At 46.5% G+C, this 27,311-nt stretch overlaps 1 protein-coding gene across 2 annotated transcripts in view; it reads left to right on the top strand.

The window, feature by feature from the left end:
• The first annotated feature begins 10,565 nt into the window (after positions 1–10,565).
• ZNF703 (zinc finger protein 703) overlaps positions 10,566–27,311 on the top strand; it is a 39,252-nt gene continuing 22,506 nt past the window's right edge. Inside the window, exons 1-2 of one of the 2 annotated variants that reach the window (XR_009758716.1) lie at positions 10,566–11,089; positions 12,020–14,657. Coding sequence is in view for 1 of the 2 variants with exons in the window: in XM_061593116.1 (XP_061449100.1) it covers positions 10,805–11,089; positions 12,020–13,477 (1,743 nt within the window). In the remaining variant the exon portion in view is untranslated. Of the gene's footprint in view, positions 11,090–12,019; positions 14,867–27,311 lie in introns of those variants that run through there. The other variant, XM_061593116.1, reaches the window with a different exon arrangement.

Here is a 27,311-nt window from a genome sequence, read left to right as displayed (position 1 = left end):
CAGGGAAAGGAAACCCCATTGAAAGTTCAAGTGGTGAGAGGAATTGTTGGTAATGGGGTATGAATGGACACACACACACAAAAAAAATGGGTTGCAACATCTCAGGGCCAAGAAATTAAGAACTAAAACAGACCAGAAACTCCATAATACAAATTAATTTTTTTGTGTAGGATGCCAAAAGTCATAAAGCTGCCTTTCAACCCAATATCCAGCATCTATCAGTGGCTAGCATGAGTCACTGCTCAGGAAATGTATAATAGCCTATGATCTAAAACCATACTACAGACTTTTTGGACTTCTTCCATATTTTATTGTTAGAAGGGCACTGTCAAGAGAGTGCCTGCACTGATCGTTTGGGATGAAACTTTCTCTGTGCTGGTTCTCCTATGGTGAAACAGCCTGTTTCAGGAGGCAGAATTTAGGTGAAGGAGAGATGAAGGCAAGGAGTGCTGTCTGAACTGGTGCAGTAAGTCAGTTCAAATATTGATCCCAGCACTGGGTGTCATTGGGTCCTCCGCCTCAGGCATCAAAATGACGCAGACTGGCTCTGCCATTCATTTTCTCAAAGCTTTGGAATCCTGTTCTATGGCCAGCTATCATCTCATCCTTGTTCCAACTGCTGAAAAGGAAGCTATTTTTTAAAAAAAATAGCTGAGCAGTGACTTATCTCTTCAGCAGAGAGAACAGAAGCCATAAAAATGGTCTGAAAAGCTCCCAGGTTGTTCTCTCCAGTACACAGAACCCTTCCCGTTATGGGACCATCCATCATGTCCTCCTACTGGAAGGAAGGGTGGTGTGTAGTTTTATTTATTTATTGAATTTATATCTTGCCCTTCCTGAAGCAGCCCAGGGCAGCAAACACATCAGCAAAACAGTTTAACAACAAAAAGAAAGGTGTAGGCATTAACGCGCTCAAAACTTGTTGTGCCATAACTTCATCCACTGCTTTCTGGTTACATTATGATGTAGAAATAGTAAATAATGGGTTGTATTTAACTAACTATTACTCAGAGTAAACCCATTGGAATTAATGTACCTAAATTAATCATGGCCATTAATTTCAATGTGTCTACTCTGAATAAAAATTAGCCATGATCATCGCAGCTTTCTTTGCTCTTATGTGCTTTCATACGTGTCTCTGGTTTTTTTAAAAAAAATCTTGTAAGAATGGGGGAGAAATTTGGCTCAGTTCACATGTAAAGGTGAATCCACGAAATTCACACTTCCTGCTACAATACATGAACCAAAACATAGTCAACCTTCAAAATTCACACTTCTCTGAATTTTGCAATGCAGTTCTCCAACCAAAAGATGTGTACAGTAATGCATATATTAAGAGAGCCTGCACATAAAAAGGCATATATTAGGGAAAAGAGCAGATAAAAATGCATTATATTCGGCAAAATTGCTTGCAAAAATGTATGTATTAGGAGGAATTCACATTAAAATGCCAGCAAATTTCCATGAGAACCTCAAAAACAAAAAAGCAAACTGATGAAGAAATGTGAAGAACTGCTGTTAAGGTTGGGTGGAGGGGGACTGAGGGACTGGAGAAACTGACAGGCACCAGAATTGACAGATTCACCCATCCCTCCTCATTAGGGAATCCATCACTTCTGAATACCTGCCCCACCTTTGCGTGTACATATTTCTGGGTTGTTTCCTCCAACTTGGATGACTTGTAAGCAATCATTATGTTCTCCTTTGCTGCTTTTTTTGGGTTGTTTTCCTTTCCTTGTCTTCTTTGTCCCCGCTTCTCTTCTGAACTTGAATGGCTCCCCTTTGAAAAGGCAGCCAACTCCCTTCCCTGCCATTGCCGTTCAGTTTGAATCAGGCTTGCGGTCAGTTTCAGAGAAAGGTCTCGCAATGAGGCAGAACTGACAGATCTGACAAGCGGAGTGATTGATTGTGGTTGGGAAAGTGGTACTTGAAGCATGCCATGTGACAAGCCTACTCCGCTCAAGGAAGGACTGCCAAGTCCTCCTTCCCAGAACTCTGAGCACGTGGACCCTGGCTTTAATGGGCGGCCGTATGCGCTTAATAATAGCAACATTGTTGCAAACGAAAGCATCTGCCAGGATCTAATATGATTAATTATACAGCTTGCTCGCTCTGCTTTTTTCTTCTTGAGGTAGCTGTAACCTAAAACCTGTGCTCTACAATTTAGAGAAGGGAACGGGGGAGGCAGATTCCTAGGAATGGAAGCTTAGAGGTCTGTGATGTGTCTACTCACAGTTAGGAAAACTCTCCTGGAAGCTTTTTCCTCCCCATTCTGCCCAGCCGTGCAGCCAACAATTGCCGTGTGGTGTACCGTTGGCAAATTCTACGCTGTCGCTTAGAAATACATAAAAGGAAGTGGGAAACTGTCAAACAATCTGAGTTATAAATCTGTTAGTGGTATGGCATGCCAATCAGAGAGGCAGGTTTACTGGGCTTTCAATGGGTAATTTGTTCCAGATAAGCCATGGTTTTTATTTTATTTTTTAATATCATAGCAATGACATCACCCCACATGTACTATGTATTCGCCCTTTTGATTTTCCTGCCTACGGACTGACAGATTGGTTCAGTCTGTGCCGGCTGATATAAAGCTTCCTTTATAAATGGGGATTCGTCTGACTAAGGCCATGATTCTCCAAACTACATACTTCAGAGCAAGCATTGCTGACCTGGTGCCCTCCAGATGTTTTGGGCTACAACTCCCATCAGCCCCAGCCAACAAGACCTTGCTGGCTGGAGCTGAGGGGAACTGTTGGCAAAAACATTTGGAGGGCATCAGGTTGGCAAAGTCTGCTTCAGAATAATGATGCTGAAGCCCCTTTCAAATCAAGACCAGTTGGGAAAACTGAACCTGGAGGGAAAGCTCTAAGGATTGGACCCAAAGAGTTCAAGCCCACAGAAATTCTACCAGTGACTTGGTTCCAAATATAAAATTGCAGAAGCCTCCATTTGGGAAAATAGGCTAACCATAATTGGAAATAATGTATTGTTGCACACACCTCAATTATTGGACTGCTAAAGTTTCGGGGATTCTGGTATTTACTCTGGGGTTTCCTTGGAATAAGGTTACTGGATACAAGACTGGTGTTTTGTGATACGTGGCTTAGTTACACATCTATACAAAGGTCGGAACTTCAACAACAGAATACAATGTGAAATAGCTGGATTACAATTCATCAAGACGTTTATTGCCATCAGTTGTGAATTACACTAAGACAAAGGGTTTTTATCACACAACATGTGTCAATTAGCTTGCCAGTGTCAGGATATCTGTGCTGTCTATGACTGTTTCTTGTGAACTGTTCCCTGCCAAACTACAGGTGTCAACAAAATCATCTCAGCAGTTATCACCAATCTGCTACTGTATAGAAGATAAAGGTATGTTAAAGGTGTGCCTCTTTAATATATATTTAAGCTCTAATTATCACTGACTGTAATTTTTGCATCTCATTGCCATTCAACTCCAACCTTACAATTTATATTCTCATATGCCTACCAACTACAATTTCAATTCACGCATCTGGGAAAGTGGGCGTCAGAACACAAAGTCTTATGACATGGTAAGTTTGTAGAATTTAAGGTGCCAGAAAACTTTCATTATTTTTGCAGCACTATACTAACACTGCTACCCCTCTGATTTTTTTTTTTTTACATATATACAGGTTGAGCAGAAGTGAAGACCCAGTTTAACTCCAACAGATGATCTAAATTTCTAGGGGAAATCACCAGCTCCAACAGATCCTTAAAGAGCGCAACTCAGCCCTCGTTTTCCTCTTCTTAGCATCAACTCAGTCCCTCCCCCAAATAATTGCTGGGATGGGATGGGATAAGGATGAGTCATCTCCACCCATCACCATGCTAGGCATGGGTGACCTTTTTCAGCTCAAGGGCCACATTTCCTTCTGGGCAACCTTCTGAGGGGCCACATTCCAATAGTGGACTGGGCCAGAGGCAAAACTGGGCAGAGTGACGAATGTAAATTTTGCCTTTGTGCTGTAGGCTAGTTTTGCGCATGTGTGCGCACACAACACCGGAACCCTCCATGCAGGCAAGCAAGAGCCATTGACCCAGTTCAAGGACCCATTCCAGCCTGACAAAATCACTCAAGGAGAGTGTGAAGCAAGGCAGGCGAGAGGCATGCCCTGGGGAGCAGGGTGGCTGGAAAGGGGTGTGTGACCTGAGGAGTGTCCCAAGAGTCAGACAGAGAAGCCTGGAGGGCCTCGTTTGGCCCTGGGTCTAAGGTTCCCCACCCTTGGCCTTCTTGGGCCATCTTAGTTTCGCTCCCATGAATCTTGAGAGACGAGAATCCCAGCTTTGGAAGGGATCTCAAGGGACTAGCCAGACCAACTCGCCGAGCTTGCAACAATATATTTCTCCCACGCACAGAACACACTCCCTGAACAGGTCTGCGGTGCCATCTGTCTCTTGACTTTCAAACCCACCTTGTCCGCAGGATCTTTGGTTTCTCCTCTTGAATCTCATTCCCAGCTGAAGCCAAGCTTCAAGTACATATAGCCACATTTACATTTCTCCCTCCTCCTTTTACTTTCCCTGCTGTCCATTTTAGATTGCAAGAAGAACCCTTCAGAGATAGGGACTTGTCTAGTCTGCATAACTCTGTAAAGCATCCTCTATGTTAAGGGCATCGTCTATTATGATAAGCAGGGTCAGCTCTAACGTGAGAACTTAACGGTAGAGCCGGCCCTGACTGGGCAATGACACCTCTGGTGGTGGGTGCTGGGAACTGTGTGTGTCATGCAGCCTATTGCCTTCAGATGTGGTGGAGGATGCTGTCCTATCACCAATATTGAAGCCTGGCTGTAAAAGGAGACACCATATTGTCCTTTGCCCCAGGTAGCAAAGTGTCTTTGGTCAGCCCTGATAGTCACCACAATCATGATTCCATCTGACATCAACCTCAGATGGTAAGTACTGACAAGAGCAGAGACAAAACAGCCACTGAGGCAGTGCATACCATGCATCTAAAGCACATAAGTTTCCCCCAAAGAATCCTGGGACCTGTAGTTTGTTAAGGGTGCTGGGAATCGTAGCTCTGGAAGGGGTAAACTATAGACCCCAGGATCCTTTGGAGGAAGCCATGCACTTTAAATGTTTGGTGTGCATGCAGCCTATGAAATAAGGAAAACCCTGAGGCCTGCAGAAGTATAAATCATCTTAAAAAAAAAAAACACCAAGAGAGAGAATAAAAAAAACACAAGAATAGCCAAATGAGGACTAAGCACAAATCAACTCCCCCCCAAAAAAGTATGGTTGTATTTCATGCTAGTCCTACTCAGAGTAGACTCACTGAAGTTATTAGACATGACTAACTTAGTTTCATTAATTTTAATAGGTCTGCTCTGAGTAGGACTTAGTTGTATCCAGCTAACATCTACTCAGATTAGACCTGTTGAAATTAATGGATCTATGTTAGCCTTTTCTCTTAATTTCAATGGGCCTACTCCAGCATTGGATACAACCCATAATTTGGTGAGGGGTGATTTGTAGGACTATTTTGAGATTGTGGCTAATATAATGGATTCACTTTTCCTCAACAGCGTCTACCCACATGAACATTATAGGTTAATTGCAGGCACATGTTGAAATCCTAACCCACTACCTCCTGACGCAACTGAGATTTCAAAGGTTTTGCAGGAGTCACTAAACTTTTGTGTCTGTATGTTTGTGTGTGTGCAGCGGCTTCATAGTGTCAGCCATCACTTCAAAATGATTGTGTGTGTGAACCTGCCTTGGGAGAAGTCCCAGCAGCAAAGATTTATGGCAATATCCTTTGCTGCTTTGGGTGTCATCGATGCCTACTTTCCACTTGTCCACAACAATCATCAATCTACTTGACCGTTACTTGCTTCTATCTCTGCAATGAATTATTTTCCGGCAACCCAGGATTACTTTTCTCCCCACAGCCCTAAAGAATTGCATCCTAGCCTGTAAGAACTTCATAGTATTCACAGTCACTTAAAGTGAGTTTTCATTGTCTTAAAAATGCTCTGGCCTCATCAGCCTTGTAAAGTCGACCTGCCCATTCTGCCTGCTCCTTATGCAGACAAACTGCAGCCTGATGCACCAAGAGGTAACTACTGTATATTTGAGAGCAGGGATGAGGAACCTCCAGCCTGTGGGCCAGATGTGGCCCGTGGGGCCTCCCCTCCTCACCCTGCACTGCAATTAGGCTTGTTCTTTTATAAAGCTACCATTGTTGCCAAAGTTTTTTCCCAAGCCAAACTTCCATGCAGGAAGGGCTTCTCTGGGGGAGGGGCACACTCAGGAAGCAAGGGTTAGCCCTCACTGTCCACGGCAGTCATGGCAATTAGTCTTGAAAAAAACACTCATTGGCTGCCATGGAAGGCTGTTTCCAAGTCTAACTGGTGCGGGGGGAGGGGACTAATTGCAGCCTTCCCCTCTCCATGCATTGTAATCTTCACAAAGATCATCCCACCCTCCCTTCTAGAATCTAGGTAACTGCAAAATCTACCCCACCAGACTGTTTCTACAGACACAGTTCCCATAGTTGAGCCTCCCTAAAGAGCAATAGCAAAGTGGCAAATTGAGAAAAGCAGGGTCCTTTCATGATAATCATGTCACACCTCCTCACAGCCATGCCCTCTTCTAAAATTACACAGCCTTCTAAGATTGTACAATAAAATAAGCATTCAGTCTCTTACTTTATTTGGAGTGCTTTCTCTTGGTAATGAATTGCAACAATCAATGCAGATATCTAGATCTACTATTTTCTGTGCACATACAAGGACAAATGTACTAAGATGCTACTAAGGTAAGGAACTCCCTTTGCTGAGTTTCCCTTTTTGGTTGCCATACTAAGCCTAAAGGGGAGAGTGATGGTACTTGAGAAGAGTCTGAATGATCCTGACTTTGGTGTTCAGTGATACATCTTTGCATTTGAGGGTCTTTTCTAGATCTCATACCTGCCCTCCCCAGTCCTAGCCTTCTTCTAATTTCTTGACTGTTGTCTCCATTTTGGTTAATGATTACGCCAAAGTATTGATAATCCTTAACAAGTTCAATGTCCTCATTATCAACTTTGAAGTTACATGAATCTTCTATTGTCATTGCTTTAGTCTTCTTGACATGATCCTTGTTAATGTCTAGGAGCCAATCAACATGAAAGTGGAGAGCATTAGCACTGAGAAGAGTTTTTTCAGTGTTTGACTCACCTCCTTTTGCTCTGATTGGCTCCAACCAGCTGGAAAGGACAAGGAAGCATGTTAGAAGACTCTTCTCAGTGGCTAACACACTCCCCGTCCATGCTGATTGGCTTGTAGGATGCTGGATACACAGAAACCCTGCTCCCAAAAAAGTAATAGGTCTAAGACACCCCCCCCCAAGACCCCACATGACTACACCCCTGTCCATGACTATTAAAGTAGTGTAAGAGTGCTTTACATGTATGGTGTGGATGTGACCCGAGTCTAAGGATGAGGCAGTAAAGGGGAGGCTAGTAAAGGCAGGGGGTCTCTGGGAGGAATAGAGGGCCCTGGTCTTTGGCAGAGGTGGGGGGGCAAGGGTAACTGTGTGGCAGGAGAACCAGGGGAGGGCACTGGCAAAGAAATCCCAACAGGACTGGTGAGATGGGTGAAGGAGACAACTAGGTTGGAGACCCCATGGGGCTGATAGGACAGGTCAGGGGTGGAGAACCATTATCAGCCTGAGGGCCACATTGCCTCCTAGGTAGCCTTCCAGGGGCCACATGTCAGTGGTGCACAGGACCAGAACCAAAACTAGGTGGAGCAACCAATGTTCATTCAGAGCTTGGAAAAGTTACTTTTTTGAACTACAACTCCCATCAGCCCCAGCCACCATGGCCACTGGATTGGGCTGATGGGGGTTGTAGTTCAAAAAAGTAGCTTTTTCAAGCTCTGTCATGTACTCACATATCCCTCTCTATCCATCCATGAAAGAAGCACTATCAGTTCAAGGGTACATCCCAGCTACATAAAAACACTTGAGGGTTCAGAGCAGGGCCAGTGATGGGCATAGCCCAGGGAGAAAGGGTGTATCTGGGGAGGAGATCTGGCTTCAGGAGAGTCCTGAGGACAAGATAGACAGGCCTGGAGGGCCGCATTCAGCCCTGAGCCTGAGGTTCCCCAACCATGGAATAGATGAAGTAGGCAACTAGACCTGATTTCAGTATTTGGGGAGAGGCAGACAAGTGACACTATTGCCTAGAAGCACTGGTCTTCAACTAATGGGTATGTCTAGAGTGACCAGCGATGGGTTGCACCAATGGTCCTAGCGCCATTTTCTTTTCTTTGTTTAGGATTTATTTTTTAAAGAAGGAGAAAAATGAAGAATAGGAGAGGAAAGAAAGGGGAGAACAGGCTGGCCACTTACGCATCACCAAAAAAAAAAAAGAAACAGATTTGCTCAAAATTTGCCTATGCTACCTTGATGTATCTAGATGCAAATCCAAAAATAATAGCTTGAGCAGAAATGGAAATACCTGTTTCCATAGTGGGGAGACTGTGACCAAAATGACGTCCGCACCATATATTTAAAGCACAATTAAAACACACTGAATAGCAGACTGAACAGGCACATGGGTCACCTGCGCTACAGCCACACCATACATTTGAAGCACATGGCCACAGCATCCATTTCACTCAGATTTAAAATATATGGCTTCCCCCCCCCAAGAATCCTGAGAAGTATTGTTTACCCCCACAGAGCTACAGTTCCCACTACAAACTACAGCTCCCAGGATTCTTTGGGGGAAACCATGTGCTTTAAATGTATGGTGTGGATGTAGCCCGGGTGACTCATGCGCCTACTCAGTGCTAATTGTTGATGGGCAACTTCATGGCCCATGCTCTGATTTCTTATGGCTCTTTATCTGTAAGCTGGACATGGATAGGTCAGCCTTTCAAATTGAGGATGCCATAGAGGACTATCCTCTGTAGAACAAGACAGATGGCCACCCTATGACACAACAGAAGAAAGCGGGGGACAAAAGCAAAAAGAGAAAGATGGAGCTATACAGCTTGAAGACATGGTAACAGTACTGCAGTTTAAGGTGCTACTAGCAGGACTTGCTTCCAAGTAAATATGCTTTGGCTCAGTGGTCGTGAATCTGCTTTACATGCAGAAGGTCCCAGGCAGGGATGGAAAGTTCTGTCAATTTTGATCCTCTCAGTTTCTCATCTTATCCAGTCCTCCACAATTCTGCAGCAATTTTAAAACAAAATTCTCCAGCATTTTAGTTCAAATTTCTCCAGATAAAAACATTGTTGTAGGCAGTGTTGACTCATGTACACATTTTTACAAGCCATTTCTCATCACATAAAGCATTTTTATGTTATTTTCATTTTTATGCACGCTTTCCCCTAACATATGCATTTTTGTAAACATTCTTTGGGTGGTGAACTGCATCTCCACATTCAAATAAGCGCAAATTTTGGAGGATGGCTGTATTTCAGTTCTTGTACTGTTTTGGAAAGTGAAAATTTGATAGATTCAACTTGAAATGAGAACCACATCGAATTTCCCACCCATCCCTGGTCCCAGGCTCAGTCCTTGGCTCTCTAGGAGAATGTCCCCTGCCTAACACCTTGGAGAGCTACTGCTGCCAGTCAGAGTAGCCAATACTGAGCTTGATGGACCAATGGTCTGACTCGGGATAAGGCAGCTTGCTAGATTCCTATGCACAGGATTGCCCTGTAATGCTGAGGGAAGAGTGGTTTACTTTAAAGTCCATCTAATGAATCCCTGTTTGGGGTGAGGCTTGAGATTTGGGGCGCAAGTGGAGAGAGGACTGTTAAGGACTGCTTGCCGGCTTCCCATAGGCATCTGGCTGGTCCCTGTAGCTTTGGGTCTGATCCAGCCGCCAGGCTCTTGTAAACGCTTTTCACTTTGCAGTTCGCAGCTGCACATTCTTAGCCACTTTACCAGCAGGCTGACATTATAGACCCAGCACCTTTCTTTTCTTTTCTGCCTTTATTGCTCATATCCCGCTTTTCCTTCTGGAAGAAAGCCCGAAATGGTGAACAGAGGGAAAATAGAAAACAATTCAACAGACAGAGCCTAGAAATGAAGTGCTGAAAGGGGAAGAAGCGAAGGCCTTTTCCCCTCGCCAGCAATGAAAGTATATTAAATGTGTTGTCGTTTTTCCCCTGAATTCCAGGCTCTTAACAAAGCAAAGCAAAAAATCTTTGAAGTGTTTTGGTACTGAGTTAAGAAGGTGAGTGAAATGTTTCCCGTTTCCGACAGACGCGCGCGCACACACACTTTCCCCCACTGCCCTCCTCCCCCCGTTCGATGGTGCGGGGAAAGCAGGCCTTGCGCCTCTGTGCAATCCGAAGCCAAGAGGGCGAGAGGGGAAGCAACGCTTTCGAAATCTAGGTCGCTCTTTTGCTCTCTCGGAGACGCCAAGACGTTCCCTGAGCAAAGGCGAGAGCGAACGAGTTCCCTTTAAGAGTCTCATCTTCCCACTAGGCGAAGCTCCCCCCACCGGCCGATCGCCCCGCCCAGAGCTCCTTGGCACGTCCCCGATTGGTGGGCAGGGCCGGTGCCTTTGAAGTGTGCTGCAAGATCTGAGCTATTTGACGTGTGGCTCCGGGAACGGAAAGGGGCTTGTTTTGAAAAAACCTCTTTTTATTATTATTATCGTTATTATTTGATTAAAGTCTCGCCGGGGCGGCGCGGTCGTCCTTGCCGCCGCGCTTCTACGACGCGCCCGCGTTTTCGTGCTGCGGAGCTCGCCTCTCCTCCCTTTTCTGTCCCCCCTCCCCAGCCCTGCCCTACCCCACCCCACCCCCGCCCGCTCCCCCAAATGAGCGGTGGTTCGCCCGCTGGATCTAACGCAAGGACATCGCCCAACAGCAGCGGAGGGAAGAGCGTGGCCGCCGCCGTAGCAGCAACAACCACCGCCTCTTCTTCAGCCCAGTCTCCGGGAGCTGCGTGTCCGGCGCTCTCGCACCTGCCCCCGGGGGACCCCCTGCGCCAGGCGAACCGGCTTCCCATCAGGGTGCTGAAGATGCTGAGCGCCCATAGCGGACACCTCCTGCACCCGGAATACCTGCAGCCCCTCTCCTCCACGCCCGTCAGCCCTATCGAGGTCAGTACCCACCAGGTCTAGCCTTTTCCCTCCGTCCCCGCTTCCCCGACGGCCCGTTGGCCACGCAGGGTCCCCCCCCCCAGCTCTCCCGAGGCTTCCTCTCGGCGTCTCACCTGCCTCCCTAGAGAACCGAGCCCCGCTTCCCCCATGTCCTTCCGTGCTGCGTGCGGGAGCCCCACCCTGATCTCTACCGGCTAAGAGGAGAAGTCTGTGCGCTCGCTCCCACCTCCCCCCAGCCCGCCCCGGCGCCCTGAATTTATGGGGCCAGACGGAAGAAATCCTTTGCCCCGGCTTGCCTTTTAAGACAAGCCTTATGCAAACAGACTTAATAGAATCGTGTGTTTAAGAAAACTCAGAGAGGGAGAGAAATACTTTATTTTATTTTATTTTTTTTTTAAAATCTACTGACCTAACTTTGCCATGTAAGATTATTGGGCGTATAAACGTTCGTTGCGCGCCCTGAGCCTTTTGTGGATCAAAAGCGGGTCAGATCTTAAAAATCCATTGGGGGGGGACAGAGGAAGACGGGTGTTAAATCTTCGTGAGCTTCTTGCCCGTCGCTTCAAGGGGCAGCCTTTCTCTCCCGTCCGGATCCTCGATGAGGCGAGCGCCCGGGAGGAGAGAATCTGGCCCAAATCTGCTGGCTCGACGGGTTTAGCAGGGGAGACTTCCATCCAGTTCCGCCGGAGAGAATTTCATGAAAGCCGGCGCTAATAAAAGGGGGAAGGGAAGCCTAAAACAGACGGGAAGTCGAAGCGGGAGGGTTCGTGTTACTAGACGGTGGAGGGGGGGCACTGTTTGCGGTGAGCTCTGGTGGCCTTTACGAGTTGTGTCCCTTGGGGGGTGTATTATAGGGAGGGGCGCAATGCACCCCAACAATTTTAGCCCGGCCTCGCCTTACCAGTTTCTCTCTCTCCTTCCCCTCCCCAGCTGGACGCCAAGAAGAGCCCTCTGGCGCTGCTGGCGCAAACCTGCTCACAGATCGGGAAGCCGGACCCGCCGCCCGCCTCCAAGCTCAACTCCGGCACTTCCGCCGGGCTCGCCGGGCCGGACAAGGAGCCAGGCAGCCGCACGGCGGCCAGCGCCCTCAAGCAGCTGGGCGATCCGCCCACCGAGGACAAGTCCAGCTTCAAGCCTTATTCCAAAGGCGGAGGCGGAGATCCGCGTAAGGACGGCGGCGGCGGCCCGCCGGGCCAGGCCGGGCCGGGGGCGGAAAAGACCGGCTTCCGGGTCCCCAGCGCCGCCTGCCCACCTTTCCCGCCGCATGGAGCGGCAGGCGCCGCCACCGCCTCCTCCTGTTCCACCGCCTCTTCCCCGGGCGGCTCGAGAGGCAGCTCTCCGCAGCACGCGGATTGCAAAGGCCCGGAAGACAAGAAGGAGCTGGAGATTGCAGCCAAGACCAGCCCCGACGTCGCGCAAGGGGCCGGGGGAAGCCGAGCTGGCAGCGGAGCCAGCAGTGTGGAGCCTGGAGCTCATGGGGAGGCCGCTTCTGGGCGCAAGTCGGAGCCTCCGACCCTGGCCTCAGGCCACGTGGCTCCGGTGTCCCCTTACAAACCAGGACACTCTGTGTTTCCTTTGCCCCCCTCTAGTATCGGCTACCATGGCTCCATCGTCGGGGCCTACGCTGGCTACCCCACCCAGTTTGTGCCCAGCTTGGATCCTACCAAGCCCAGCCTGGTGAGCAGCCAATTGCCTGGAGCCTTGGGGCTACCAGGCAAGCCCCCCAGCTCCAGCCCTCTGACGGGGGCCTCTCCCCCTTCCTTCATGCAAGGATTATGCCGCGACCCCTATTGCCTGAGCTATCACAGCGCCTCCCACTTGGGCACCAGCAACTGCTCCAGCTGCGTGCATGACCCGGGCAGCCTGAAAAGCGGATATCCGTTGGTGTACCCCACGCACCCCTTGCACACTGCCCTGTCCTCCAGTGCCACACCCAGCCTGCCTGGCCACCCGCTCTACACATATGGCTTCATGCTTCAAAACGACGGCCTGCCCCACATATGCAACTGGGTGTCTGCCAGCGGACCCTGTGACAAGAGGTTTGCCACCTCGGAGGAACTGCTGGCCCACTTACGGACCCACACAACTTTGCCCGGGGCGGAAAAACTCCTGGCTGGCTACCCCACCTCTGGGCTAGGGTCTGCAGCATCTTGCCACCTGCATCTCCCGCCCACCGCCCCAGGGAGCCCCAGCTCGTTACCGGGATCCCTGTCTTTGAGAAGCCCGCACACCTTGGGACTCAGTCGATACCATCCATATGGCAAGAGCCATTTGCCCACAGCCGGGGCATTGCCAGTGCCCTCTTTGCCCGCGGCCGGACCCTACTACTCTCCATATGCCCTTTATGGCCAAAGACTAACCTCAGCCTCGGCACTTGGATATCAGTAACTACAGCTGCCCTGTGTCTATCGCCTCGCCCTCTCCTTGTGCGCCCTTGTCCTAGGGCTCTGTATTTATTTACTGTATGTTAGCTTAAAGCTGGGAAAATAAGTGCATTAATACACCAATGAATCAATGGTATGCAAAAAGTCTGTGTCCCCCAAAATAATAATAATAATACCCAACCCAAATCTTTTTTCTTTTCTTTTTGTCTGTATGGGGGCTCTTAACTGTATTTTCTTTTTAAAATCCCCTTTTCTTTTTTAAAAAAATATTTTATCCCCATGAGCCATTTGCATGATTCTCAACAAAATGCACCCCTCACCCCTCCTTTATTTTATCTTTTTTAAACAAAAAAAAAATCCGTTTCTTTTCCGTTTGTACAGTTATCAGAAATGTAACCCTTTTTTTGTCCTTTTATGTATTGTGTTCCAAGAAAAGGGGCAGTGTGAGGTCGGCTGGGAGATGTTCTGCGGCTTTGTTCTAGCTCTGCAGGATGGGAAGAGCATCGCTTCGGTGGCTCCCGTGCTGGGAGAGGCACCTTACTGCGGGGGTGTAAGCTGGGAAGCAGCCTAGCCTCTGCCACCAGCTTTGGTTGTGACGACTGCTCCATATTAAGTCAGGTGCCCCCCTCTCTTCTCCATTAAGTCAAATGTGCATTGAGAGTTAGTGGGTGCCCTATGCAGAGGCAAGGGTTGATGTACCAGTGATCCTGGGACCTGGATGTTGCTGATGATACTGAAGCCCAGACAGAGTGGCAACCGAGTTGATCCATCACAGGGGCACCTATCACATTTTTTTTGGTTCTTCTTTTCTTTTCTTGTTTTTTTTTCAAAAAAGACCTGGATTTAAATAACATTGGCAAGCATCCTTGAGGGACTGTTTTTTTTCCAACGTTCACCAAAAGGAAGAACTCGGAAGAACTTTGCTTAGACTAGCTCTGGCTGGATCCTTTAAATGAGTCTGGCTAGCCCCCAGGGGCCAGTGGCACCCTCAACTGCAAGCTTAAATCTACATACCAAAAAAACAGAAAAACCCAATCCTCCCTAATGCCCCCCACCCCCCAACTTATCTTGACCTATGGGAATGGAACTGTCATTAGGGTGTGGAGCCCCTCCCCCCCAAATCCCCAGTCTTAACGCAGTGCGGAAGGCTGTGGATCATTTTGGGTGAATGGAGCTCCATCCTGGTAAGTCTTATTTTGTTAATAAATGAATACTTGGCTATATCTACCCTGTAGTTTGTGCTGTCTTGCATTCCCCCTTCGGTTGCCTGTGTGTTGTTGTGTATACCCTTTCTGTATGAACCGCAGTGCAAAAAAAAATAATCCCAAAATGTAAATTAAGCAGTGCATTTATAGCCGTCCCAGGGTACATTAAAGAGCAACCTAAATACAAAGGTGAGAATTTAGTTTCTAAGGTATGAAAAGTGGAACATTTTTCTGTGTGTGGAAGGATGCATGCAGGATAGGGGATAAGGCTAACTGGCTACTAGCCACAATGTCTGTGTTCTGCCTCCACTGTCAAGGACAGTATGCCCCCAGATGTAAGTTGCTGGGAATCCCAAGTGGGGAGAGGGCTGTCGTGTTCAGGTCCTGCTTTTTGGCTCGCCATGGGCACCTGGCTGACCACTGGGAGAGCAGGATGCTGGACTAGAGAGGCCATTGGCCTGATCCAGTAGGCTCTTCTTGTGTTCTTCCCAATTTCTCCCTGATACGCTAGCTTTCAGAGTGCCTCTTCCATGAGGGAATGTTCGAAAGTTGTATCCCACACACATATACCTGTCATCCTTATTGCCTGCCTGTCAACTTGACATTCTGCCACTTGATTTGGCTGCATGTGTAGGCTCTGCCTCAGTTTCTCTCCAAAGTGTTTCCTCGTTATAGGGAATATACAAGCTGAAGGACAGTAAGGAACAAAGTGGGGAGCCAGCAGCATTTCCTAGCCTTCCTGGAGATGAACTGAAGGGCTGCACCGCCATCTAGTGGTGGAGAAAATCCGGCTAGTTGTGTGTGTATTGCGAGCACAAACGCCTTATGTGGGCACACATGCATTTTGCCCTGCTGATGACTGTAACTTCTTGCAAATTTGCTGAAAGACACAGAGCATGGAGGGCAACTGGGTGCCTTTCTGCAATTTGATTTTATTCAAATTCCTAGAAGGCCTTCCATCGCTCACCCTCTTGTCCTACCAGCCCAAAAAACAGGTGACCTTGTGACTGTGGGGTGCCCCCTCCTTTTTCTGCATGACAGTGCTGCATAACTAGGGGTGGAAAGCTCTTCCAATTTCAGTTTTCTCGGTTTCTTATTTTTTAATGTCAAATGCAGTTCTCCACATTTCTGTAGCAATTTGCTATTTTTTTTAAAAAAAAATCGTCATGAAAATTCTCCAGCATTTTAGCTCAAATTTCTCCATTTTTGTATGCAGGTTTGACTAACATACACCTTTTTGCAAGCAATTTCTCAGAATATAACATTTTTGTATGTTATTCCCACTAATAGTCATTTTTATGCACACTTTCCCCTAATACACGCATTTTTGTAGTCGCTATTTGGTTGGAGAACTGCCTTGCAAAATTCAGACAAGTTTGAATTTTGAAGGATGGCTGTGTTTCAGTTCTCATGTTGTTTGAAAAGTGCAAATTTGATAGTTTCAGCTTTAAATTTAAAGTGAATCAAATTTCTTCCCCCATCCCTATGCATAACCCATGTAAACCAGTTGTTCCAGGTGGTAGGTCCTGGGGACGGGGGCTACCATTTTCCTGTATCCGTCTGTGTCTTTTTTTCCCCTACATGTCAAGAGCTGGAGAACATCAGTAATTTGCAGTTGATATCTGGAAATGTACAAGACCCACCTCTTGGCAATGCTTGCTCCTTGGCTGGGCGGCTAGAGACATAGTTTTCCCCTACTAGCAGTGGGTCAAAGGCAGCACAGAATTGGGGGTACCTGGGATTGCTAGTGAATTGAGTAAACACGGTTTTTCTTGAGGCTGTTTCCACTGTATCTAGGCATACCTTGAATTCATTGTGTTCCAGAACAATACGTTGCATACCACCCCCCCTTAAAGCCCAGGGTTGTCTCTCATGTGCCATCATTTCCACACATACATCCCACTACACATTATAAAAAAAGAAGAAATAAAAGCATAATATTTTTCTAGCACTTTCACATAGGAAGCGGACCTTTAGTGTTGTGGCACCTATCTTTGGAATTCCCTTCCTTTCAATACTGAGACAGTCTTTTTGGTCCTTCCTCTCTCAACAAGCGTTTTAAGGAGAGACCTTATCCTAGTCTGTATCTGTACTGGAATTGTTTTTAAGATGTTTTGTTTTTCAGATTTTTTTTTTTAAAAAAGATGTTTTTAACGTTTTATTGCTTGTTTTTTGCTGTCCTGAGCTCCCTTTAGGAGGAAGAGCAGGATATAAATTTAATAATACATAAATAATATTCTAAGTACTTTGCATGCATTGAGTTATAGCCAATGTTAATCCTATTCAGAGTAGACCCACTGAAATGAATGGGTGTGGCTGGCTTAAGTCTATTGATTTCAGTGGGTCTACGCTGAGAGGGACTTAGTGGGATTCAACCCCAGCACTCAGTCCAGCTCACCACGGGCACAACATGCATGGAGTGATTTGCAAAAGACACAACAAGGCTTCACCCTACAGGGAAGCGGGGCCTCACTAGCTATTATGGATGGCACAGGAGGCCTGTGTGTGCTTTCTGTATCTCCACGCAGCTCCACGTTTGGGGTCCTTGCCCGAGCATAGCGGGGAAAGGAGGAGGAGATGCTCCCCAAATGTTCTGATGCTCTTGACGGCATCTGCATGGCAAGGGGGGAGAAACCAGGCTCCGTTACAGAGATCCTTCTGTGTGCTGTAGATTTGACTGAATTGGGTGCTGGGCATTAACGCTACTGCATGTTAGGTAGGGTGGCTGGTTTGGCAGCTGTTTGTCCGGTTGCTGGATGCTAGCCAGTCACCTGATTCCTTTGGGAAGCGATGGCAGGGCAAGGGGTTCTCCTGCTGGGGCTGCAAGGCCCTTGTTAGAGCCTCTGTTACTTCTCTGTGCAGCCAGCCGGAGGCTAACAGACTCCATCCCAATGAGGGGCGGCCCCAGCTCTGGGCACAGCTTCTCTCTTCAACATGACAATTGTCTGTCATGATGATTATGTAATTGGGGGTTATTTTTCCCAGCCTGGCCAATATCCAAGGATTTGATACTTTTTGGCACCCGGTCCAGCCATTTTTGTTTTTGAGCTGCAAGTCGGGAACCCACCTTGGTTTTTTTGAAAGGCCTACATTGCTATTGTGATATACAGGCTTTATTGCATATCATTTCCACCCACCAACATCACCAAATCATCTTTGATGGCTGCATACATGCCATATATTGAAAGCCCATTTCCCCACAGGAAAAGATCCTGAGAACTGTAGTTTGTTAAGGGTGCTGGGAATTGTAGCACTATGAGGAGCAAACTATGGTTCCCAGGATTCTTGGGGGGGGTGGAGAATATACTTTAAATGTATGTTGTGTATGCAGCCTGTGCATTACAGACTGAAGCCCAGGTTCAAAGTCCAAAATAGAGAAGTTGAGATATCGTAGACAAACATTATCCTCCCTTTTTTTTTTTTTTTTGGCAGTGTTAGTGTCTTAATAAGAGATAGGTGCCATGGTTAAGCTTGTGTTCCCTGCCCTTAATCCCAGGCTGTAGCTATCCAGGACACAGTGTCTAATTTATATATCCTTTTAAATGTTCAAGTCATTCTTTTTCCCCTGCAACAGCCCTACAAGGTAGGTCACATTTCCATCTGCTCAGTGAAGGAACTGGGGCTGGCCCGTGGGGACTTGCTCAGAGCCACAAAGCCATCTGTTTCCTGTAATAGGATGGCATCACTGCCACCGGGAAGTTAACCGCTCATTCTTCCACATCGGCAGCCATAGGTATGAAGCATCTCCTACATACTTTGGAACGCTTCCATCTGTGTTGGTGAAATCCCACTTCTTTGGCCTGAACTGTGTGGAACTGCTGATGACATGACATGCGGAAAGGCAGCCATGCTTTCAGTCTTCTCCATCAGCAGCCTTGCTGCCAGTGCAATGTGTGAAGCAGATCGAAGGAATCAAGGGCAGAGATGGAGGTGGCAAGCCAGCTTTCACAAGCTGGAGAATTTGTGGCCTTGTTAGGCAGGGTTACTTTCCTTTTGGAACCCCGAACGAGGGTTCAGGCGGAAGCTGAACATGTTTTGTTTTCTACAGATTTAGAAAATCATTCCGATTTAATAGAATCATTGCATGGCAATTCAGGAGCGATCAGAGCTGACCCAGTGTTGACAGGGATGCCTAGAATCCCATTTCTATTCCTGTGAAAAATCAGTTGTATTTTAAACAACAATAGGTTGAAAACACTTCATAGAAAATTGGAGGGTTTTGGGTTTTTTTTTTTAGTGTGTGGGCTCATGGATGCCCAAATATGCTGAAGAATCTTGCAAGGAATTATTTGGAAAAAGGAACAGCTTTCACCTTTTCCAAAACATCCCAGAAAAAATCCTAAATCTGTTTCATCTCTGGAATGGCAAATGCAGGTAGGATCATGATCCGTTCTGAAATGCAGGTCCAGGAACAAGTTCCTATGAGGAGGGGGAAGTTTACAAGACTTATGGTACAGTGGGGAGTCTCTTTGTGCTGACAAGTTGGTTGCATCTTGTTCTATCACTCAGGCTGGTTTTTTTTGTTTGTTTCTGCTTTTGCTTTTTTGTTCTGGATACCAGGATTTCATTTGCTGTAAATGACCTTTGCAACTGTAGCATTGCTGCTGCTCCTTTTATTTTTTCGTCGTTTACCTTGGACATGCTACAAAGCTGTAAAAAGCAAGTGGCCCATAGAGCACAAAACTGGAAATAGTATCTAGTAGCAGTTCCTTCCAGCACAAAATTGCAAGTGGGAAGAGAACACTGTTGCCCTGTGGTGCTGCTTGTGGGCTTCCCAGAGGCATCTGGCTTGCCACTGTAAGAACAGGATGCTGGACTAGATGGGCCTTTGGCTGGATCCAGCAGGACCCTTCTTATGAGCTTATATAGGTGTGCTTTGTGCATCAGCTTTTCTTGTATTTGGTGTCACATCCAAAAGGAGAAGTTCCATGGATTAGCTATACATGCCTCTCTTGCTCAGAGGAAACTGCCCAAATTCCCTGTTTGGATATTAAACTGGAAGGACAAAAAGTAGATACCCAAATTTCTGGCTTATCTGTTTGTTGCTACTTCTTTTCATGTCCAAAGCCAAATCTGAGGCTATGGGACATTTTCCTTCATGGATGCAGTCTCTGTAGATGGGGAAAAGATGTGGAATACAGGCGCTCGTGGACGTTGTACATGTCAATTTTTCCATAAGCGCATGCATTATGAACCGAAGGCAGTCCCTGTTTGGCTTTCCAAGTTCTGTTGAAATCAAATGCACTCTGGCATGTTTTTCACATGTGATCTAGTTTTCCCTTACTGCAGCCTTCCTGGTGCCCTCCAGCTGTTTTGGTCCAAAATTCCCATCAGCCCCAGCCAGCTCTGTGATGTAGTCCTACAGTTCAAAGAATAGGAACCCTTCTTTCCTTCATTTTCTGGTTTGCACGGAGGCCTTTTGTAACCCCTTGCTCTGTGCTGGAATTGCAGCTGATCAGTTATTTCAAAATACCCCCATGATGGGCTGTGTGAAGTGAGGCCTTGTTTGGCATTTTCTGTTTCTGTGTAATAAACCATTCCTTTGAAATGAGGAGATATGTGAACAGAACCTGGCAGGCACATTCAGATCATCATTCTACATTTCAAGTTTGAAAAGGAGCCCAATTCTCCCAGCTATTTGCAGGGCGTGGCGAAGGAAAGATGCAAAACACATTTGCTACAGATAGTCCAAAGCACTTTTAGTTTCAGAAAAATCATGGAAAATAGAGTTAGTACTGTTCAGCTTCTTATTCTGAAGCAAGCCTCTTGGATTCTAAATTTTACTGTTGTAATCTTCATTCATGTCATTACTGTATTAAATCATGTTCCACAGGACTTGTGTGCAAATGCTGTAGGACATGGGCAGATGGAAAGGGGCTATGAGACGAGTTAACAGAAGTAACTTGGAATGGAAAGAAAAAAATAAGCAGCAAAAAAATCCTGTCTCAGGTTATGCAAGTGATTAAGAAAAGGGTCATATAGTCTTTTCACACACTACACAGGGCAAAACTGTATACTTGGGCAATTGCAATTCCCTGATAAGTGCCTTCCTTATGCACATGTTTGCAAATTCATGTTGCATTCACCTTACATTTGTAGGTGTACACTTAAAGCATTTTAGATATGCATCTATACATTGTGTGGCCTTCTGCTCACTTCAAACTGTAAACAGCCAGTGTGGTTTGATGTACTTCATGGATGGAATGTTGACTTGGATTGAGGGAGATCTGGGTTCAAATCTGTGCTCAGCTGTAAAATTCACAGGGGGGCAAACAAATTGTTATTTTTCCAGCCTAACTTACCTCACAGGGTTGTTATGAGGATTTTAAAATGTATTTTGTTACGGAAATAGTCAGACATACATGTAAACAATACGGCCTGGACTAATTTTGTTTTCTGGGGCAGCCTTTGTGTAGGGTGCCTTCTAGACCACAGCTTTTATCATCACTGAGCATTGGCCATGCTGGCTAGGACTGATAGTTGCAGTTCAAAACATCTAGATCGCACCAGGCTCAGGGAAGACTGATGTAGAGTCTGCGTACTTGTAACACCTTACCACAGTGAAGTGATACACCTTCCCAGCTTGAAGTCCTTATAAGCCAGGGGTTCCCAAACGGTGGTCATGAACCACCAGCAGGTCCACACGTTTCGTTCAGGCAGTCTGTGTCATGTCTGCATTAAATATTGAATTTTTTTGTCGTATTTTATTGATTCTTTTATTTCTTGTATTTTATTGTACTACCATGTGAATTCTGTGGAATTCAAATCTAATAAAAGAAATAAAAGAAGCAATAAAAATAGAATTCAAAATTGCACAGCATCTAGCACGGTGCATTACATAAAAACATAAGAGCAACCCTGCTGGATCAGGCCAGCGGCCCATCTAGTCCAGCATCCTGTTCTCACAGTGGTCAACCAGTTGCCCACGGGAAGCCCACAAGCAGGTCCTGAGTGCGCCACCACTCTCTCCTCCTGCAGTTTCTAGCAAGTGGTATTCAGAAGCATACCTCCTCCTCCGACTGTGGAGGCAGAGCATAGCGCCATGGCTAGTAGACATTGATAGCTACTTTGCCACTGACAGCTGCACTGACAGCAATTACAATTGCTACAACAGGGAGAAAAACAATTAAGTGATCCACCAAGACCCTCAGCAATTTTCAAGCGGTCCTTGGGGCGGGGGGGGGAGTTTAGGAACCACTGTTATAAGCAAAGCAGATTATCTCCCAGATCCAGTCAAGGCAGTAGGATATTCCTACTGGTAAGCAAAAAATGTGCCAAGAGAGAAATCCATAACTCTTTGAGTTGCTCCCCAAAAAGCGAAGACGTGCAGCAATTAGAAGAATTCTGCTAACCTTAGAATCTGATGCCTGGTCTTGAAGATCTGCGGTGGAGCAACCTTGCTAAAGTTAAGCAAGTCTGGGTTTGGCCAGTGCATGGATGGGCTAAGACTAGAACCTTGAGTTCCATAGAGGACAGGCAGGCTGCAAATATTTATGTATTATTTATTTCAAAGGTTTCTACACCGCTTTTCAGGCAATTGCCTCCCAAACCTCTTTACAAATAAGAGAAACATGGCAGTCCATAAATACAGCTAACCATCAAAACACTAAAAAGTATCCATTTAACATCCTAAAAACATGCATATCACCAGGACCACAGGTATAATGAGCATGCGCTGCCTTTGCGACTGGGGCCCCATGTGTCCTACGCATTTCAAGCAACTCCCAGAGTTCGCTGGGAAGAGGAACTGAGTGTTCAACTACTCTGGCAATTGTAACTCTGTGAGGAGGTCTCCTAACAACTCCCATCACGCTTCACAAATGACAGTTCCCAGGATTCTTTGGGGGAAGCCGTGACAGAGTGGTATAACAGTGCTTTAAAGGCATAGTGCAGATGGAGCCTATGTTATTACTGGTTCTGCCACAAGGAGGCTTTCCTAGACAGTGGGTTGAGCAATCTATCTCCATGCCATTATTATGTATTTTTTACTTTTCTATCCTGCCCTTCCTCCCAGAAGAAGCCCAGGACCAAAGAAAACAACCCATTCAGAAGCAGCTGCAAAACATAACTCATGCAGTCTCTTCCTCCTTGTTATAGTTCCTTGGAGGGGAACTGTAGATCAATAGTAGAGCACAAGTTTCCATGAAGAAAGTGCCAGGTTCAGTCCTGGGCGTCCTCAGGTAGGACACAAAACAACTCTCATGCAAAACCCTGGAGAGCCACTGCCAGTCAGTGTCAGCAGTATTGAGCAAGATGGATCAAAACCTGACTCAGTATAAGGCAGCTTCCTACATTGCTTGCCTTGCGCATTCCTCAGTCATGTTCAAAAGTGCACAGCAACAATGACAAACCTTTGATGTCACTGGTGCTGCTGTACATATTTTCCACATTGGCACCAGTGGACATGGCTTCCTCTGTTGCCCTCTATTAGAGGAAACTGCAGGATGGAGAGGGAGGATTTCTGGGCTAAGATGCTGCAACATTGCCCATCTTCTTGACTCTCCCTTGAGCGTTGCCCTTCGTGTACACTTTATGGAAAGGCATTCTGTGGACAAATGCTTCTGCTTATCAATGCTAACCTCTTGAGTCTTGCCTACCCCAGACAAACAGCTACACTCCTTAAGACCTTGGTGTACCCTGACAGATTCCTCGCTGCCACCACCACCACCCACATCACCAAGCAAAAAAGTGCAAAAAAATTGCTGTCAAGCATCATTTGCAACCTGCCAATGCTCTGCAATTTTATCTGCTGCAGAGTGATTGTGCCGCCAATGGATTAAAGAACTTCTCGTCAGATGTATGCCTTGGTTACTGCTGAATTCATCTTCTAATAAGAGCTCCGGGATGCACTTTATTAATCATTCTGTCTTAACAACCTGTACTTGAGAGTTTTCAGTGTGATTTGATTTCTTCCTGTCTTTCTGGATGAAATATATATATGGCTGAGTGCATGGGTAATGTATGGCTTAATTTACAAGTTTCGTGCTCTTGAATTACCATTTTCATGTATGTGGGGCGCATGAATGCTTTCCCAACACTTAAGTGAGGGAAATGGGTGGGTTTTCAAATGTGGCTTCGTAACAAAGAAAAAGGCAAGAGAGAGAGAGAGAGAGAGGGTTCATCCAAGCCAGCTGCAACTAGCCTTTTTAGCCCTATGGGGGCAGTTGTTCAAATAACGCAAAAGAAGGCTGCAAAGTCTGTGTTCCAATTCTTATTGGCAGTGAGCTGCTGTTCCCCTTACTGCATAACAACAACTTTCCTAGTTCTAGCCTGGGACTGTGAAAGACCTTCAGCAGTTGACTCCCGGTTGACCCCGGTCCCCGTGCTCCCCCATGAATGGCTGCAATAACACCAGCTGTCCGTTACTCAAACTCTAACTGAGGAGGAAAAAGCACTGATTATCCAAATACAGTCATTAAAGGGGAAATGTGTTTTTAGGGCTGTCAGAGTGATTAATGAGGGTTAGCAAGCTTTGCAAATGCACTTGTTTAGTCTAACTGGCAGCCTCTATTTTCCTATTGATTTATTGCAGCCCTTGCTCAGGCCCGTGTGTATGGGGGGGTGCACATGTACGTGCATGCACTTGTATGCAAGGAGTGGGGAGAGAGGAGTCAAGACCCTTTGCTTTTTTAAAAAAATTCTTGCTGTTTAAACAGAAAACATTCAGAGATTTTTGTCAAAGGGGATTGCACAAAAGACTGGGGACCTTTTTTTTTTACTCGAACTCAGCCTTGCAGCCCAGACTTAACAAAGGCAACATTATACGTTTGGACTGGGGAATGAATGATTTGGACTTCATAACGCACAAGCTGTTCCCTCAAGGTGTGTGATCCCTGCTAAAATATCTTCGCTGATCCATCATAAAGGCAGGCTGGTTGCAGAGAGGAGGTGTGTGTGTGTCCACTAATCTGAAACTCTTGAATGAGAAGAGCATCAAAGATCTATTGTCCGCGATGGATGGATGGATTCCACACTGCCTTTTTTTTTTAAAGGAAGACAGATGCCGCTGCAAAAATGGGGAAGTGAAGCCAAGACAAAACACCATGACAAGACACCATGAAAGAGGGATAGACCATCTCTACCATCCACTGGGGTGGAGGCTTTGGTTTCTTTTATGGAGCGTAGCAGCTGGAGCCTCTGTCATTCTACATGGTGCTATACTACACAAATACTACACAAATGGTCTGTTGCAGGCATTCTGTAGATTTTGACACTGAAAACAAATGTTTATTTATTACAGTTATAGCCTGTCTTTTCTTGGAGGAACACAAACATGGCTCTTTCTCTCCTTCCGCCCACTGCACTCTATCTTTATCCTCACAGCAATCCTGTGAGGTAGGCTCAGCTGAGGGGAGGGGAACTTGCTTCAGGGCACCCAGTGAGCCACAGTCACTATTTCTCAACTGAACCTCCCTAACAAGGTTGTCATGATGATAAAACAGGGCAGGGGGAGGGAAGAAAAATGTGTGCCAGCCAGCTCAAGATCCTTGGAGGAGGAAAGGCTGGATAAAAATTATAGGGAATAATTGAATAAATATTGAAAATTTTATTCCAGTTCCTCAATTCCTTCCTTCTTTGCATAGCAGGAAATGTGGAACATATGCTGCTATGAAGCTGCCTTAGACTGAGCCAGATCATTGCTTCATCTAGCTCAGTACTGTCTACACTGAGTGGTAGAGACTCTCCAGGGTTTCAGAAAAGGGTCTTTCCTAGTGGAGGTTGGTCCATAGTAGGGCACTTCCTCCCCAAACTCAGTCTGCGTCCACTTGCCAGCCTTCGTACTTATAACCAGTCCAGGGGGTGACCCTGGCAGTCAGCTCCCTCCTCCTCCTCAGTCAATGTTGTCCTTGAAAGGAAGAGGATGGGAATTTGTTGGTTCTGCCTGTCATTGGCTCTGGCTCCACTTAATGTTTGGGCTCCCTCCCTTCCGCCCCACCAGTCCCAGTGGGCGCCACCACTGCCTTTCCCATCTCTACTTGGAAATGACAAGGATTGAACTTGGGATCTTTTCATGCAAAGCATGTGCTCTCACCACTGAGCTGCAGCCCAGAGCCCCTTGACCAACCAGCTTTGCCTGTTGCATGTCACATTTGTAATATGGTGTGGAATCCATGGCCTTCCAGCGGTTGTTGGGTTCCAGCTCCCATCAGCCCCAGCCAGCGTGGAGAAGGATGGTGGGCGTTGCCCTCCAATAACATCTGGAGGGCCACAGGTTTCCCCACCCTTGTTTCCATTTTGTAGGTTTGAAGAACATCTCTTTGTTTTCCAGAATATTCATCCAAGACAATGGGCCAGGATAGCTATGATTGTCTGCAGGGCTGTGCTGACGTTCACTTTCAGACAGATCTATTGTTCAGTATGAGATGTTGTTTCATGATGATGATGATGATGTATGGCTAGCCATTAGCTCTCTGTTTAGTATCATGACAAATCACTGAAGAGACATAATTCTCTGCTTGCTAAAGAACTTCCCAGGGAAACATTTAGCAGACCACTTCATTTGGAAAGGATAGTTCTTTAACTCAATTCACAAAGAAAAACAGCCTTCCATAGCTTCAAATACCTTCTGCAGTCAGTCACTCTCCAAGAAAAGCAATAATGGTACTTATTGTACACAGGCAACTTTACAGGCCAAGTCGTATGTCAAAAACCAAAGGTGATTTGATAAAAGCCCTTTCTCCCTAATGGAGAAGCCTCCCTACTAAATAATCCCCCTCCAACATTCCATAGATCAGGAGTGGGGAACCTTTTTTGACCTGAGGGCCACATTCCCTTCCAGACAACCTTCTGAGGGCCATATGCCAGTGTTTGGAGTCATTGGCAAAAAAAGGTGGAGCAACAAGTGTAAATGTTTCCATTTTACAGTCAGCTGGCCTCTTTCAACACACACACAGCCCTCTCCAGCCTCCATCCAGGCAAGCAAGAGCCTTTATCAACACTCAAGGTCAACATTCCAGCCAAGCCAAAACATTCAAGGAAGGTGTGAAGCAGGGACAACGAAGGGTGTGGCCTAGGCAGAGCTTGGAAAAGTTAGTTTTTTTAACTACAACTCCCACCAGCCCAATCCAGTGGCCATGCTGGCTGGAGCTGATGGGAGTTGTAGTTTTATAAAGTAACTTTTCCAAGCTCTGGGCCTAGGGAGAGTTCTGAGGGCCAGAGAGCAAGATCTGAAGGGCTGCAGGTGGCCCCTGGTCCTGAGGTTCCCCACCCCTGCCTTCAATGCAAACAAGAGCCACTCTTGTGTACCTGTTGCAACACACCGGGCCAGCCTCAGAAGCTGGCATTGTCCAGCACCTCCCAAAGACCCATATCTCTACAGGGGCTTCCCTGCCAATCCCTGGAGCCCCTCGGTCTCACTGCTGCTCCTCTGAAATCTGGAGATGGCATACAGTTGCCATGACTGGTAACCATCAAGAGACTCATCCTCCATACATCTAACATCATAGTGAATCTCACTGTATGTTATATAGCCCAGTTGCTACAAAAACAAGTATCTGGTTGGGGAACAAATGGGAAGTGTACACTTACATTCATCATCATCTTAACTAAATTTGTTAGTTGCCTGCTGCCACAACCTCCAGGCAACATGCACTAAAATGTTAAAAACAATCCAATATAACAAAACAACCATTA

The sequence above is a fragment of the Rhineura floridana genome, chromosome 12 (genome assembly GCF_030035675.1).
Source record: "Rhineura floridana isolate rRhiFlo1 chromosome 12, rRhiFlo1.hap2, whole genome shotgun sequence".
NCBI classification, from domain to species: domain Eukaryota; kingdom Metazoa; phylum Chordata; class Lepidosauria; order Squamata; family Rhineuridae; genus Rhineura; species Rhineura floridana.
This window is presented reverse-complemented; position numbering and strand designations above follow the sequence as displayed.